General features: G+C 39.9%; 1 protein-coding gene across 2 annotated transcripts; it reads left to right on the forward strand.

The window, feature by feature from the left end:
* Positions 1-1,755: 1,755 nt before the first annotated feature.
* On the forward strand, positions 1,756-11,336 carry pycr1b (pyrroline-5-carboxylate reductase 1b). 2 transcript variants are annotated; one of them, XM_062428075.1, is made up of 9 exons: positions 1,756-1,879; positions 5,222-5,330; positions 5,622-5,692; positions 6,032-6,211; positions 6,983-7,090; positions 7,303-7,416; positions 8,344-8,436; positions 9,198-9,361; positions 9,997-11,336. In XM_062428075.1, exons 2-9 carry the CDS (start codon positions 5,264-5,266, stop codon positions 10,172-10,174), a joined length of 975 nt encoding a protein of 324 aa, XP_062284059.1. In that variant the 5' UTR covers positions 1,756-1,879; positions 5,222-5,263; the 3' UTR covers positions 10,175-11,336. The 2 variants fall into 2 exon arrangements, with proteins under 2 accessions (XP_062284059.1, XP_062284058.1); XM_062428074.1 differs by having other exon boundaries at positions 5,237-5,330.
* Positions 11,337-13,962: the final 2,626 nt, after the last annotated feature.

The raw sequence follows: 13,962 nt of genomic DNA on the forward strand, positions 1-13,962 counted from the left end.
CTGTTTTATTTCACATTCTGTTAAATCTAAAGGGAGAGGAAAAAGCACCGGCACATAGTCTCCTGTTAGAATAACAACCCTTCATTCAAATTCAGGTCCCTCAGATATCAAAAGCCACTTCTGGTCCCCTGAAACATTTCAGTGTTTCACATTCAAATCTCAATGCATTTGCATTCAAAATGATCAACTCACTGAACATGGGATGGGATTTTCTGTCGGCATGAGAGGACCTGACATGTGGTCTTCAGTGCAAAATATAAATAATATTGGTAAGGGTCTCTGGTATATCACACACTGTCCCTATATGAATCACAGCTGCAGGTTTTTACAGTATTTTACAATATTAGTCATAAAACAGATAACTGCTGTGACATAGTTACACTGTTGTTTAACCCTTTTGTACAGGCACTAGAAATTATAGGTCAATGGATCAATCGGTCAGAAGAGAAATCTGCAATTTTTTTTATTACTGATTGATTGTTTGAGGCATATATCAAGCAAAAATACCAACTACTCTCTGGTTATAGCATCTAAAATGTGTAGATTTGATGCATTTCTTTGTCATATATAATAATTGTTGTTGGTCTGACAAACATATTTGAACATTTTGGAAATGTGTGATGGGCATTTTGTTACAATTTGATGACATTTCACAGGCAAACTGATTAATTGATAAATTAATCAGAACATTAATCTATGGTGAAAATAATGCAGACACAGTAGCAGAAAATATGATGATTATGGTGTGAGATGGGGGGGGGGGGGGGGGGGGGGGATTCCACAAAATGTCTCGTTTAAAGGTCTAGCTATGAAGTTTCTTCAGGTACACTCACCCAGAATTTGATAATACATTTATTAATGATTGATCACCATCCATTATGTGGGGTTTCTCTTTTTTGTTGTTGAGTTGTTTGTTCTATTTTTGTGTACCCATATTTACAACAGTTTTCATCTTTCGAAACAGATTTATTATATCACAACATGTAGAAGACCTTTCTTCTAGTGACCGAAGCCTTAATTGCATCGTATTGCGCAACACGTCGCTGATACCTTGGAAGTTTTGTATTGTAACGATCGTAAAAAAAAATGTGTTGTTTATATAATTGATAGTAGGCTTGACCTGGTAGCCTATTAACATGTGGGTTGAAAAAGGTTCATATATGGACATTGTGTCTATCAAAGATGATGGCATTATTTATTTAACAGATGGTTTTAGTAGTCAGACAATTGTACCTGGAATATTTTAAAACAGGTCTGGTTGGCTCTGCATTTTTTAAATATTGACTCATAACAAAGGTGTGGTGAAGTAAGGCCACTCTAGTGGCTATCAAGAGGCACCTTTATAGTAGCTATAGTAGAAAACATACAGTACTGAAACAGAAATCTTACCTATAATAATATCATAAATACTGCTTTATAGTGTTTATAGTATTAAGTATAGTATTAACACGCTGGGTCCAGTCATACTGTGTTGAATAAATAGTACAGGGTCTAAATATATGCTGTCATACCTGCCTTAGCCCAGTATAAACTTAACCTACTTCATTACTCTTTACAACAGTATATTTGACCTACATTTCCCTGCCAGCTTCTGGGGACACAGGACTGATGCAACTGGGCGTGACGTGACAAAGCCCCGCCCAGACACGATGATCTAGTGTATCATTGGTCAGAAGCTCGAAGTGTCTCTGCTGTGATTGGTCAATGTTGTTGTCTGTTACGGTTGTGGCGCTCATGAGGGTGTTGAGTTGAAAAAGGAAGCCACGTTGACACAAAAAGTGTTGGTTTCTGTGTATTTTTCCGACGCCGGAAAATAACGGTCACGTAGTCCACTTTCATCTGTCAGTCGAGGAGACTCAGCTGGAACATCTAGGGAAAGGTAACTATCTCTAGTTTATATAAACGTCTCGTATTTCTCATTCATTTCTGGCTAACAGAGCAGCTAGCCGGAGACTGGTGGTTGTCAGCTAGCACACACATGCTATCATCAGCATCACTGGAGCGTTAATGGTAACACAGGATAAACTACCAGCTAGTTAGCAGACATTAAGCAGGTGACTTAACACTGAAACAGAGTTAACATCGTGACAATGCAGTGATTTTAAACAACAGCGTTATAAAGCTTTAATGTCCTCCTCAGCTGGTAATCAAAGCTTTACATTTTGAAGATGTGATCACATCATTGAACTTGAGACTGAACCTCTGGGCTCAAGAGTCTTGTTGTTGTTATTGCATGCAAATCCACTTCATTTTAAGTTAAAGCAGGAGTGGCCAAACTTTTTTGGCTGTGTGCCACATACAGAAATATATAAGGAGTCAGGGGCCAATCAGTATTAAACAATGCACTTTTTAACCAGTTACCCTGCAAGAAAAAAAATGTTTATACCAGAAAATCCCTGTGCCATTAACTATTGATGTGCTCACACGTAACAGTTGGCATTTCTGTGTCTTAATTTGAATAATATAAAACTCTTTAAACCTCAAAACTTCATAAAGCAATGCAAATGTAAAAGTTGGTTGCAAAATGAGAGCTGTAAAAAAAGAAAGTGACAAGACAGCCTTCAAAATTCCACCACAACTCTTAGTGAATACGGCTCATGGCCTCAGTGTCCACTTCAATGATTATGATGCAATGTGTAAAACTGTAGATAGGCTGTTAAGGATAAAACAGTCAGAACATGCAGAAATGGTCAATTATTGGTTTTGTGCCAAGAGGTTAAGATAGAGATAATTTCACCCAACGGCTGGTTTTCAAAATTAGAACAGGAGAAAAGATCAAGAAAGGGACAAGACTGTCTCCAACATTCCTCCACAACTATCCATCTGCCCCGAGCGTCTCTTTATTGCAAGAATTCAGATTGATCCTTCAGGTAATTCTTGTGAATAAGCATTTCAGGATGCCGAAGAAGCAGAAAAGACAGAATAAATACAGTTACAGAAGTTCTAATATTCACATTAATAGAAACGGACAGAGAGAGAGTGTGTGTGTCAGTGGTGGCCCAGAGGGTATTGCAGGTGGTCCATGAGTTGACTGATGTAATTGTAAACAATGTAAAAAAGTGATGTTTAAAAGGAAAGGGAGGGCTAAGTAAACTGTATTATGATATGCTTGTTACATAGCCTCTGTTGGCTTATTAGCACATCAGATAGGCTGCTGTTTGTTAGATATTGTTTTATTAAATTTGATTAAATCTGTGAAGTAATTGGGTTTGTCAGCACATCAAATGCTATGTGTCATACATTTTTAACACACCAATGTTGGGAACAACAGTTCACTCCATCAGAGCAGCGATGTTGCACCTTGGACTGAAGAATAGCTGGTACGTCAGGAGTCTTGCTGATGTGATCATCACAGAGATGGGTGTCAGTTAGTTTGGTTCAGAGTCAACACAGAACAGGTTTGCTGGCATACGCATGTGCAGCCAAATAGATGCATTATTCTTGCAGCTTGGCGCCTCATCAGAGGTAACCTGGCCTTTCCCAAACTCAGAACTCTTGTAGGTGGAGAAGTTGATGTAGACTCTTCAGAGAATCATCACATCAGATCTCAATAACCTCCAATACTCCATACTCTCATCCACTTCTGCCACATCAAGCAGGGCGTTGTGGAGAGCATGATGTCTTTCTCAATGGCAAGTCTTGGAAGCACTGATTGAATTCTGTCAGAAGAGATGTGATCATTGACACATATTTCACCTTTGCTGCTTTGGGAAAAGCGGCTGTAAGTGTGGAGAAGTGCGCCACATTGAAGTTGTGTCTCTAGTAGAACGAGCTTCTCACAGAACACTTTCAGCTGCCAGCTGATCTTTACCTTGCAGGCTCTTGTTCAGTGTGTTTAGTCGGCTCGTCAGATCAACTGAAAAAGCCATGTCTGCCAACCATAGAGGGTCACTCAGTTCATGAAGAGGTTTGTCTTTCTGCCCAGAGCGGCAACTGAGCCACATCTGAGCGGTAGATTATCTTTCATATTCAGCATCAACTTCAGAGAGGAAAGCCTGGAAATCTGAGTTCACGTGCTCGAATTAGATTGATAATTTTTGGCACCACATTCATCACATCACTGAACTTAGCTGCCTCGGTTCAAAGTGCGTTTTAGCAGCTTTATCTCCACTGTCGTGAACCTTCGTGCACACCACAGCAGCCATCCCAATCTGCTCGCCTGTCATTGCTGGAGCCTTATCTGTTGTTATTCCACACAACTCAGGGCAGTTTCATGTCTTTGACTGCAGCGGATACAGCTTCAAAAATGTCCTTACTTGTTGTATTCTGTCCTGCAAAGAAATTAACAGCAGGGCTGTGTCTGTAGCATTGAGTAAAAACCAAATGCACTAGCTTTGCCTGACACTTTCTGTTTTAAGTTAGCTGTCTTTGACTCGTTGAGCAACTGTTTTTTTTAGACATACTGGCGTTGTTGAATTCTTGAGTTTTCTCTGGGCACATTATCCCAACAGCTTTAGCGAGGCACTCTCTAACAAAGTCACCATCTGTAAAAAACTGCGGCTGTTGAGCTAACAGGATAACTGTCAGTTTAGCCCTGCGCGGTGTACGAAGTGTAGGACTGATGTTTCATTTCTTAGTGTCCTGCTTTCTGTGACTTACGTGAAAAAGTATACATTTTCCCACCGTGTCTGAAATTTTCCATCTTCTCTTTTTTACCATGTTAAAGCTACTGAGGTAAACGTAGTTAAAAAAACTAAACAAAACTCATTTTAAATGTTTTCGGCAATGAATAATATCGCAATAGTCCGTTTAGTAGTTGTTTAAAATGGCAGCGACATCTGATGTTAAAACTAAGAAGTGCAATGTCCATACAGTTATTGTTAGAGTGCTCTAATGGGCCATATTCCATTTTATTTTTTTTAAATTCAAGCGGGGCCACTTAAAAACAGGCAACGGGCCGTAGTTTGGCCAACCCTTATTTAGAGCATGTGTCCATATCCTGGTAAATTCACCCATGGGTGCTGTCAGACCATCAGAGGATGTGTTTCATCATCATTCACTGGCTATGGACCAGCTTTAGCATTTTTCTCTAGATGACATCATCCCTAAAGCTGTGCTGTTCAGTTCAGCGAAAGACAAAAAAACAAGTTAAAACTGACTCCACAGTTAGGCAAACATGAAAAGTAAAATGTATTTTAGGGTAGGTTTTTGGTTTGTCCATCTGTTTTTGTCCATCAACAAAATGAAAATATGCAACAGCTTTCTGATTTTTTTTTTTCAGATTTTTTTTTTTCAGGGCAGAGAAACCACATCATCTGACAGGATGAGTGTTGGATTCATTGGAGCGGGCCAGCTGGCTCACGCACTGGTGAAGGGTTTCACGGCTGCAGGTGAGGCCGCTGTCTTCAATCTAAATTGACAGATGTCAAATTTAACATACAGTATTATTAATGCAGATAAAACACAGCCACAGCTTCACATACATGCACATGTTGCCCTACAATCATTATTTCTGCACATATACATCTGCACAGTTATTTCCATAATGCATAAATCATGTATATGACCTGTTCCTTGTTTTGTTAATTTTTTTCACATCAAATAGTTCCCTAATTGTTTTCAGACTGTTATCCGTCGCTTGTACCTCACTCTTCCACTTCCTCTGTTCACTCCCTCCTCAGGTGTGATTGCTACAAACAGGATTACAGCCAGCTCCCCAGACACAGACCTGCCCACTGTGTCGGGGCTGAGGGTGAGAAGACAAGTTTCTGCATGATTGTGGGGTGTCAAAAAATAGGAAGTGGTGGACAGGTGTGTGTGTGTGTGTGTGTGTGTGTGTGTGTGTGTGTGTGTGTGTGTGTGTGTGTGTGTGTGTGTGTGTGTGTGTGTGTGTGTGTGTGTGTGTGTGTGTGTGTGTGTGTGTGTGTGTGTGTGTGTGTGTGTGTGTGTGTGTGTGTGTGTGTGTGTGTGTGTGTGTGTGTGTGTGGGGGGGCTTGTCTGAGAGGTTATAATCTTCTGCTATAATAACACCTGTCTGCCTGTTTTTTTTCCATTCTTCTTACCTTTTCTTTCTTTCCTGCTTCCTCTGTAGAAAATGGGAGTGAACCTGACAACTAGCAACAAAGAGACGGTCAATAAGAGCGATGTTCTCTTTCTAGCTGTGAAGCCCCACATCATCCCCTTCGTTCTGGATGAGATCGGGCCAGACATCGAGGACCGTCATCTCATAGTCTCATGTGCTGCAGGCGTCACCATCAGCTCCATAGAGAAGGTCCGCCTCCGTCACTTTCTCTCCTGCTCTGTAATCCACTTATTAGTTTCACAGGCGGTCGAGTTAAAGTTACTACACGGAACTTTTAACTGGTTATGAAACAGTTTCATGATGCCTCTCTATATGACCTACACAAGCAAACAAAACCATCAGCAATAAAATTGGCTGTTTCTATGTATAGTAGTTATTCTAAACACCTGCTGTCTGAAGAGAGTGAGCAGCAGGGTATCTAAAACAAAGGAGTGAATCTGAGAAATAAAATGTTATTTTCTTATTGTTTCACAGCTGTTACGTTCTCAAGTACAAATAAACACACCCACACCTCTGCACAACCCTGCAGGAAGGCGCTAGATTGACAGATGTGGTGTGAATGCAGCCTTACATATAACCTTGGTGTAAGTTTACTTCACCATTGTTATATTACAATTATCAATCTTACATAGCCACAAGTAGATACATTACCTAGAGTGCACATGCTCTTCATGACACGAAAAGGTGGTGCTCATGGGAAATTAAGTCTTCATTCCAGGAAAACACTACCGCTTTTGTCCAAAGTCAAAACAAATGAATGTTCCATGTAGTAACTTTAAAAACCATCCACACACAGCCTTTCCAGGTCTTTTTTTTACCTTCTTATTTGTTTTCTCTCATCCTCCCTGCCTCAAATTAATCTGCCATCAAGCAGTTTTGGCATGCTTCCATCATATAAAAAAAATTATATTGTCTCCTCTTCACACCTTTTCTATTATTCCCATTCTTGTCATTTCACAGAAGCTGCTTCAGTACCGTACAACTCCTAAAGTCATGAGGTGTATGACTAATACTCCAGTGGTAGTGAAAGAGGGAGCTACAGTGTATGCTACTGGAACTCATGCAGAGGTAAACAGGGGGCGGTGGAACAGGAGGAAGAAGAGAGTCAAGTGATTCATGAACAAATGAATACAACAAGACATTTTATCGTTTACTATATGAGTGCAATTCTAACTGCATCTCAGATAAATGTACAAGAAGGTATTAACTGAACTTCTGCTTTGACTAATATTTCCACACTTTTAACCTTGTTCATCAGCATGTTGTCCTCCTTTTTTTAGGTCGAGGACGGTAAGTTACTGGAGCAGCTGATGGCCAGTGTAGGTTACTGCACTGAGGTGGAGGAGGACCTCATTGACGCTGTCACCGGGCTGAGCGGCAGTGGGCCCGCCTATGTAAGTGATTAAAAGCGGTGTGACAGATTCACACAGAATCAGAGTAAAAGGTGATAATAATTACAACAAAGCATTCTGTACAAAATATCCAGGTGAAGATGTTTTACTAACAGCTAAAAACCACAGTATTGGATTAATTATAACAGTTGATGGAGAAACTAATGACTTCAACTTGTGGACAAAACTTGTAGATGTTTTCAGGGAAGACCGCAGTTACATTGAAGCACTTTGCAAAACATTATGACATTCAAGCTGAATTTCATTCTAGCTGCAGAACTGAGCAACTTGTCTAAGTTGCTCAATTTCCCTCTGTCATTGCACAGAGATCCTGCTGAAGTGGTTAATTTGAATCTTATTTTGAGTTTGAAAAATTAGTATTTGTCTGTCTGTCACTAATAATTGTTTTCATTAGAACTATATAAGGCAGGCCATCTGTGTTCACAAGTCATATTGACATGCCTGTTTTTCCAGGTCTCAATCATTCCTTCCCTAAAACAGTCACTTCAAATGTACAGTGTAGCAGACAGTAGTGGTTGAGAAAATTAAGAGTAACCATGTCAGTGGGTTTATATTAGCTGTCTTTAAGTGTTGAAACATGTTTGTCTGTCCTGTCTGTGAGGAGGCAGTGGGGCAACTCTGTGGTTACCAGTGTCGAGAACCAAAATGATTGTTCTGCCACATGTTATGTAGACTTATGAAATAAAACCGAAACAATGAAAGCTGGACTTATCACTAATCTAAATATTAAGATATATCAGAGTGTTTAGTTTAAGTTCATTTATTTGCACCTATCTCACCAAAAAGTTAAAAAAAAAACATCTTTATTAGTTTATATAATGGGTGTAGGTTTGGTAAAGATCAGATTGTTGCCTTACAAGGGAAAACTGAGCAGTCTGTGAATCTGTGTTTGTGTTTATGTTCAAACAGGCGTTCACAGCATTGGATGCTCTAGCAGACGGAGGAGTGAAGATGGGTCTGCCCAGGAGACTCGCTGTCAGACTTGGAGCTCAGGCCATTTTGGTAAGTCATGTTATGCCTAGTGTGTGTGTGTGTGCGAGCGTGTGTGTTTGTGTGTGTGTTATGAAGGCAGAGAACACGTTAGGGACGATTTTCATTACACAACATTTCTATTGCTGACTTTAATTTAATAAAATGATGAATCTCTAGATAAATAAGCATCTGCAGGGTATTTCTGGCTCTCCAAAAAATAAAAACACAAACACATTTTCATCCTGTAACCTTTTTCCTGCAGGGTCTGAGCGGTAAAAAAAAGAAAAAAAGAAGAAATTTCAATTTGTCAAAATGGATTACCGGAAATAATTCAGTTCAAACTGTTTTTGTAATTGTGGCAGCTGCTTCAGGCTCTGTCTTCTTCTCAGTACTGAGCGTGTTCAGCTCCTGTCTGCATTTTCATGAGCAATGTTCTGTGTTTCGCCTTTATTTCTGCAAGAGACTTTTCAGATGTTGTTATTTGTTGGAGAAAGTAAATATGCTTGGTCTGAGTGTCTCCTCCTGTTTGCACATTTGTCTGTGAGGAACACTCACTAAAGACACTTTACATGCTTAGTCATAGCTCAGCCTGTTGTAAGCCAACACGTCTGTCTGGGAAGATTTTACTGTCTGACGTACATACAGTGTCTGCATGTCAGACTGGGAGGAATATTTCGGAACATCATCGGATGTGATTCTACATTATAATTCATATGTGCTCCCTTCATGTAATAACAATGATGCATAACAGCATAAAAGATTAACTAACATCCTTATTTCTTTCTCTTCAGGGTGCAGCTAAGATGCTGCTGGAATCCGAGCAGCACCCTGGCCAGCTGAAGGACAACGTGTGCTCACCAGGGGGCGCTACCATCCACGCCCTGCACGTCCTGGAGAGTGGAGGCTTTCGCAGCCTCCTGATCAATGCAGTGGAGGCTTCATGCATCAGGACACGGTAAGATGGTCGCAACTGGAAATTAAAATCATTCAACGGTCAAGCTGCACGCACACATTTCTTGCCTACCATCATTTTTTGGTTATCAGAATTCACATGAAGCTGTTTGAAAGTGTGAAAGTGTCGGGTTTATTTACATTAACAATTTTGGGTTTTAGTGTGTTTTCAAATAAGTAGTAGTAACTGTTTAGTCTATAAAATTTAAAAATCACAAATTTCCAAAGCTCAAATTCATGTCTTCAAATTGATTATCCTTTTCTGATCAAAGGCTCAAAGTTATTCAGTGGACAGTAATATGAAAGGCAGCGAAAAGCAGCAGGTCATCTCATTTATGAAGATGGAATTGACTCATTTTTGCTTTTTGCTGAATAAATTAAAATGATCAGAATGAATTTTCTCAAACAAACATTTAGGTACTAAATTTTAAATATAAGAAATATACTAAAAATATTTTAGGCGCAGGATTCTTAGTTGGCCCCATTTGTATGTCAAGTAATTCCAAGTATGTGACAGTGCAGTAAAATATGTTGCTACTTTCAGGTTTTACAGTTGCAATATTGAAGAAAATATGACACACACACACTACCTGTAATTATACTGCACACCTGACACGAGGCTTTCTCTTCCTCTTCCAGAGAGCTGCAGTATCTGGCTGATCAGGAGCGCATCTCCCCAGCAGCCATTAAGAAAACTACGCTGGACCAGGTGCTCCAGCAGCCCGGAGTCACAGTCAGCGGAGTGGCTAACGGGAACGGCAAATCAGGGCTCAGCCTGTTCAACAATCGCGGCCCCAACATTAAGAAGAAGAACTGAGTGAACACACGTGAACGTACAAACACACATCTCTTACAACTGTTCAGCCATTCATGTTGACAAACTGACTCAGGACTGCTCTGAAATCACAACTCTATTACATTGCCAAAATAATATATTCATTCTTGAGTGAAATGCGGACAGTGGACCTGGTGGTGTCACCACCATATTGCACACAGGTGTATTCTGTGTGCGTTTCTCACAGTTATAGCCTTATGTTGTGATGCAGGATCACTGTCTACACATGCACACATTCAGATACACACTGAAGAGCAAAAGTGCATTTACAATCTGTTTTCTGCCTGTGTTTAGGCTCTAGACTATCTAGGGCTATTAAACAGTAATGACCCAGTGGGCCATCATGGGATCCTGGTACACACCAGACAGCAGATGGCTGCTGGGATACCATCAAGCTGTTAATGTACGTCTTCAATGTCTTGTTTTTTTTTGTTGTTGTTTTTTTGTTTTTTTTTAAACAATGAAGCTACAATGTAAGTCATCATGTACCTTCTTTTGCTTTTCAAATAATTCTGTTTGTTTTTCCAACAGTATTATACTGTTAACAGAGACTGAATATCGATTTGAACAAAAAGTAATAATGTTATTTTCTGTATTTTATTTGTCTTCTGATTGTCAGTATGATCTATATGGACAAATCTCTGCATTGTTACAGCAGGGTTTATAGCACATTGAGAGCATGGTGCCTTTGACTCTGACACAGAGCTTTATTTTTCTCACATAACAAGGTCATTCCAAGCTTTAATGCACCTCTGATATCAGAATTATCCTCAAATCTCTCTTCGCTTCCTGTTTGTTGCTGTTAAGTTAATTATAATAATTGCAGGTCTGAAACCCCAAATTTTGAACTGTTATCTTGAACCTTCTGGTGTTTTAAACCAAAGGCATTTGTTACTTTTCCTCTCATAAGGGAATGTGATATTATTAGCTGAAAGTGCTAAAAAGAAAACTGAAGTCAACCACACTTGTTGAAGAATATATGATGTAAAAGAATTACATCTGATATCAGTCCGTCCTAATTATGGATTTTGTTTTGTTCAAAATATTTTTATCCCCTTAATGTTACATGTTATGTATTGTTTTGTTTGGTTTATTGACCACAGAGTTGGTATGTCATTCAAAAAGTCAATATTAAAGAAGCAGAAACAAATCATTTTGTTCCAAAGCAGTTTGAGACTCTTTCTGGGTCTTCATGGTTGCATTTCAAAAATGAAAAACTATTTTTATTATTTTAGCTCCTCTTTCGTTTCCTTTACTCTCTATTTTGGGCTCGGACTACTGCTGATCAGACTTTTCTGTCCCTCAGTGAAGAGTGGAGATACACCCTGGCCTGCAGATGGCAGTCTATGATCAAATGACCCATTTGCACATGCCTATAAATATCAAAATACCCTCCTCTTCACGTACCTGCCAGTTGAGAGCGACTTAAAATTTGATTAACATCTATCATAACTAAACCACCTGCAGTGTAGCTGTAGTGTTACAGTTGCTCACTTGTCATGTGTACAGCCTCTTGAGTCTCACAGAACAATCAGTACAATCGCATGTACCATAAGAAATAAGACTTAATGTATTTTTTTCCTCTGTGGCCTGGAGGTGCTTTGTGATTGGTTGTTGTAAGACGACACTCGGGTCCAATTTTAGAAGCTTTCTGTCAGCAGGACATATGACCAGCGTGTGGATCTCCCTCCAGATCCAGCCATCTCCTCCAGCAGCTCTTCCCTCGTCACCTAGAGGTGCGCGTGTAATTATTACCTCACCGGTTCAGAAACACGGCGGGACTACCAGCTTAAAAACCAAATATCAATGAGTTTTGAATTAGTGTGATAGTCGGGGGCAGAAGTGCAGTAACATTTGGGTATATTAGGAGATTGCAGTCAGCTATAGGAAATTGTCAGCTCAACTTGAAGGCTGTAAAGTAGTTTTTAGATATTTTGGCCCATTCTTGCACTCCAGGCTGCTACATTTGGGATTAACAGATGCCACTTTGTGTGGGAATGAGATAGGCTCGTGGGTCTATTCAGGCAATACACAGGTGCATAATGGCGAAGTAAAAATGATGGAAGAAAAATGACGGTTTGTGAAGAGCCGTGTCCTCATTATAATTGAACAAGTTATAGCTGTTGTAGGATTAGTTTATTTTCCTTAAACTAATACACACACACATATATATATATATATATATATACACACACACACATACAGCAGCGTCCCTTGATTAAATTGCGGCCCACATGCTCTTAGTGCACTCAGGCTGTTTATTTGTGCGTGCAATGGTTTTTCCTCCGCCGCTGAAGTGTTTTGGTAATCCCTCTTTTATTCCAAAAGGTTATTCTCCGCTTGCTCCTGGCGCTGTCCGTTAAGATTAGCCATTCCTGGAGAGACTTCCATTTGCCTCTCATTATTAGACTTCTGTTACCTTTCGCTGGTCGGGCGGCTCTGAGCGCCTCTCTTCCACCCAAGGTGAAGAGGACGTGCTCTACGTCAATCATCTTGACACCAGCAGCGGGTCTAAGATGGCAGTTCAATGGCAGATAATCCTGAGTGGGAAGTTTGGACTGTACGTGCATGTGAGAGAGAGTGAGAGACTGTGTGTATGTGTGTGTGTGTGTGTGTGGCTCAGCCCAGCATGGGATTTCTATCCACAGGTAGGCCAGATGCTACCTGTCATCTCCATTCAATCAATGTAATCACTGACCTTTGCAGTAACATGGTTGTTTGCATATCTTATCAAGGCCAGGAGGTGTGCCAGAAACCAAGATGAGTGCATAGATGGAAGAGGCTTTTTCTTTCATTCTCAGTTCTCCATCACCACCACCAAACATCCACCTAATCCTCTCTGAAATAAAAAAAAAAACTAAGGAGAGGCGAGCCAGGAGAGTGTTTGTTTGTGGGAAGTCAGTCTTCCATGTGCCTCTGTTTCACTGTTTGTGCACGGCTGTGTTGTCAGTAGTGTGTGTGTGTGTGTGTGTGTGTGTGTGTGTGTGTGTGTGTGTGTGTGTGTGTGTGTGTGTGTGTGTGTGTGTGTGTGTGTGTGTGTGTGTGTGTGTGTGACTCGTCCACAAGTGTGATCTCAGGTCTGATACAGTATCAGCTAGGTGCAGCTGTCTGGTGAAACGGTCACAGAAAGAGGAAGCCCTGACAGTTGAGTTACCACACAGCTAATGAATCTGCACTATGGGCTTCCCTCTCATGTCAACCTGCGCTGTACAGGTCCACAGAGTTCCTGAGTGCGTCCTGTGTTCTGGTCTACTGATGCTTATCTGGCAATCAGACACGCACAAAAGTGTTCATTCAGTAGAGGAAGAAGTATTGTAACACTATCTTTGTGTCAAAGCAGCAAAACCACAATGTTAAAAAAAAAACTCCATTACTAGTAAAAGATCTACATTTAGAATATTATAGAAGTAAAAAAAAAAATATTATCAGCAGCAGAATGTACACAAATATCAAGTAGTTATACAGAATAACCTTTTTTTTAATATTAAATAGCTCTACTATATTAACATGTATTACTGATGTGTTAACATGAAAGCAGAACAAGTCGAAGTGTTTTCAAAAAGTAGATTTTAGAAGCTTAAAGTACTTTTTGTATGTAAAATCTTCAAATTCCTTTTACTTTAACAGCAAATTAACTTTGCAATAAATATAGTTGTTGAATAAACTGAGTAAAAAGTGCAAGATTTTTTCCAAAATGTAAAATGCTTAGCTCAAAATACTTAAATGCACAAAAGTATCTCAAAATCTTACTTTAGTACTGTACTTGAGAT

Source organism: Scomber scombrus, chromosome 2 (genome assembly GCF_963691925.1).
Source record: "Scomber scombrus chromosome 2, fScoSco1.1, whole genome shotgun sequence".
Taxonomy (NCBI): domain Eukaryota; kingdom Metazoa; phylum Chordata; class Actinopteri; order Scombriformes; family Scombridae; genus Scomber; species Scomber scombrus.

What these genes read in the sequence shown, in the direction of transcription:
- pycr1b (XM_062428075.1), top strand. Translation starts at nt 5,264, where the DNA reads ATGAGTGTTGGATTCATTGGAGCGGGCCAGCTGGCTCACGCACTGGTG. An exon ending in CCACTGTGTCGGGGCTGAGG is followed by an intron (nt 5,693 to 6,031) that starts GTGAGAAGACAA and finishes CTTCCTCTGTAG; the next exon opens with AAAATGGGAGTGAACCTGAC. An exon ending in TTGGAGCTCAGGCCATTTTG is followed by an intron (nt 8,437 to 9,197) that starts GTAAGTCATGTT and finishes CTTTCTCTTCAG; the next exon opens with GGTGCAGCTAAGATGCTGCT.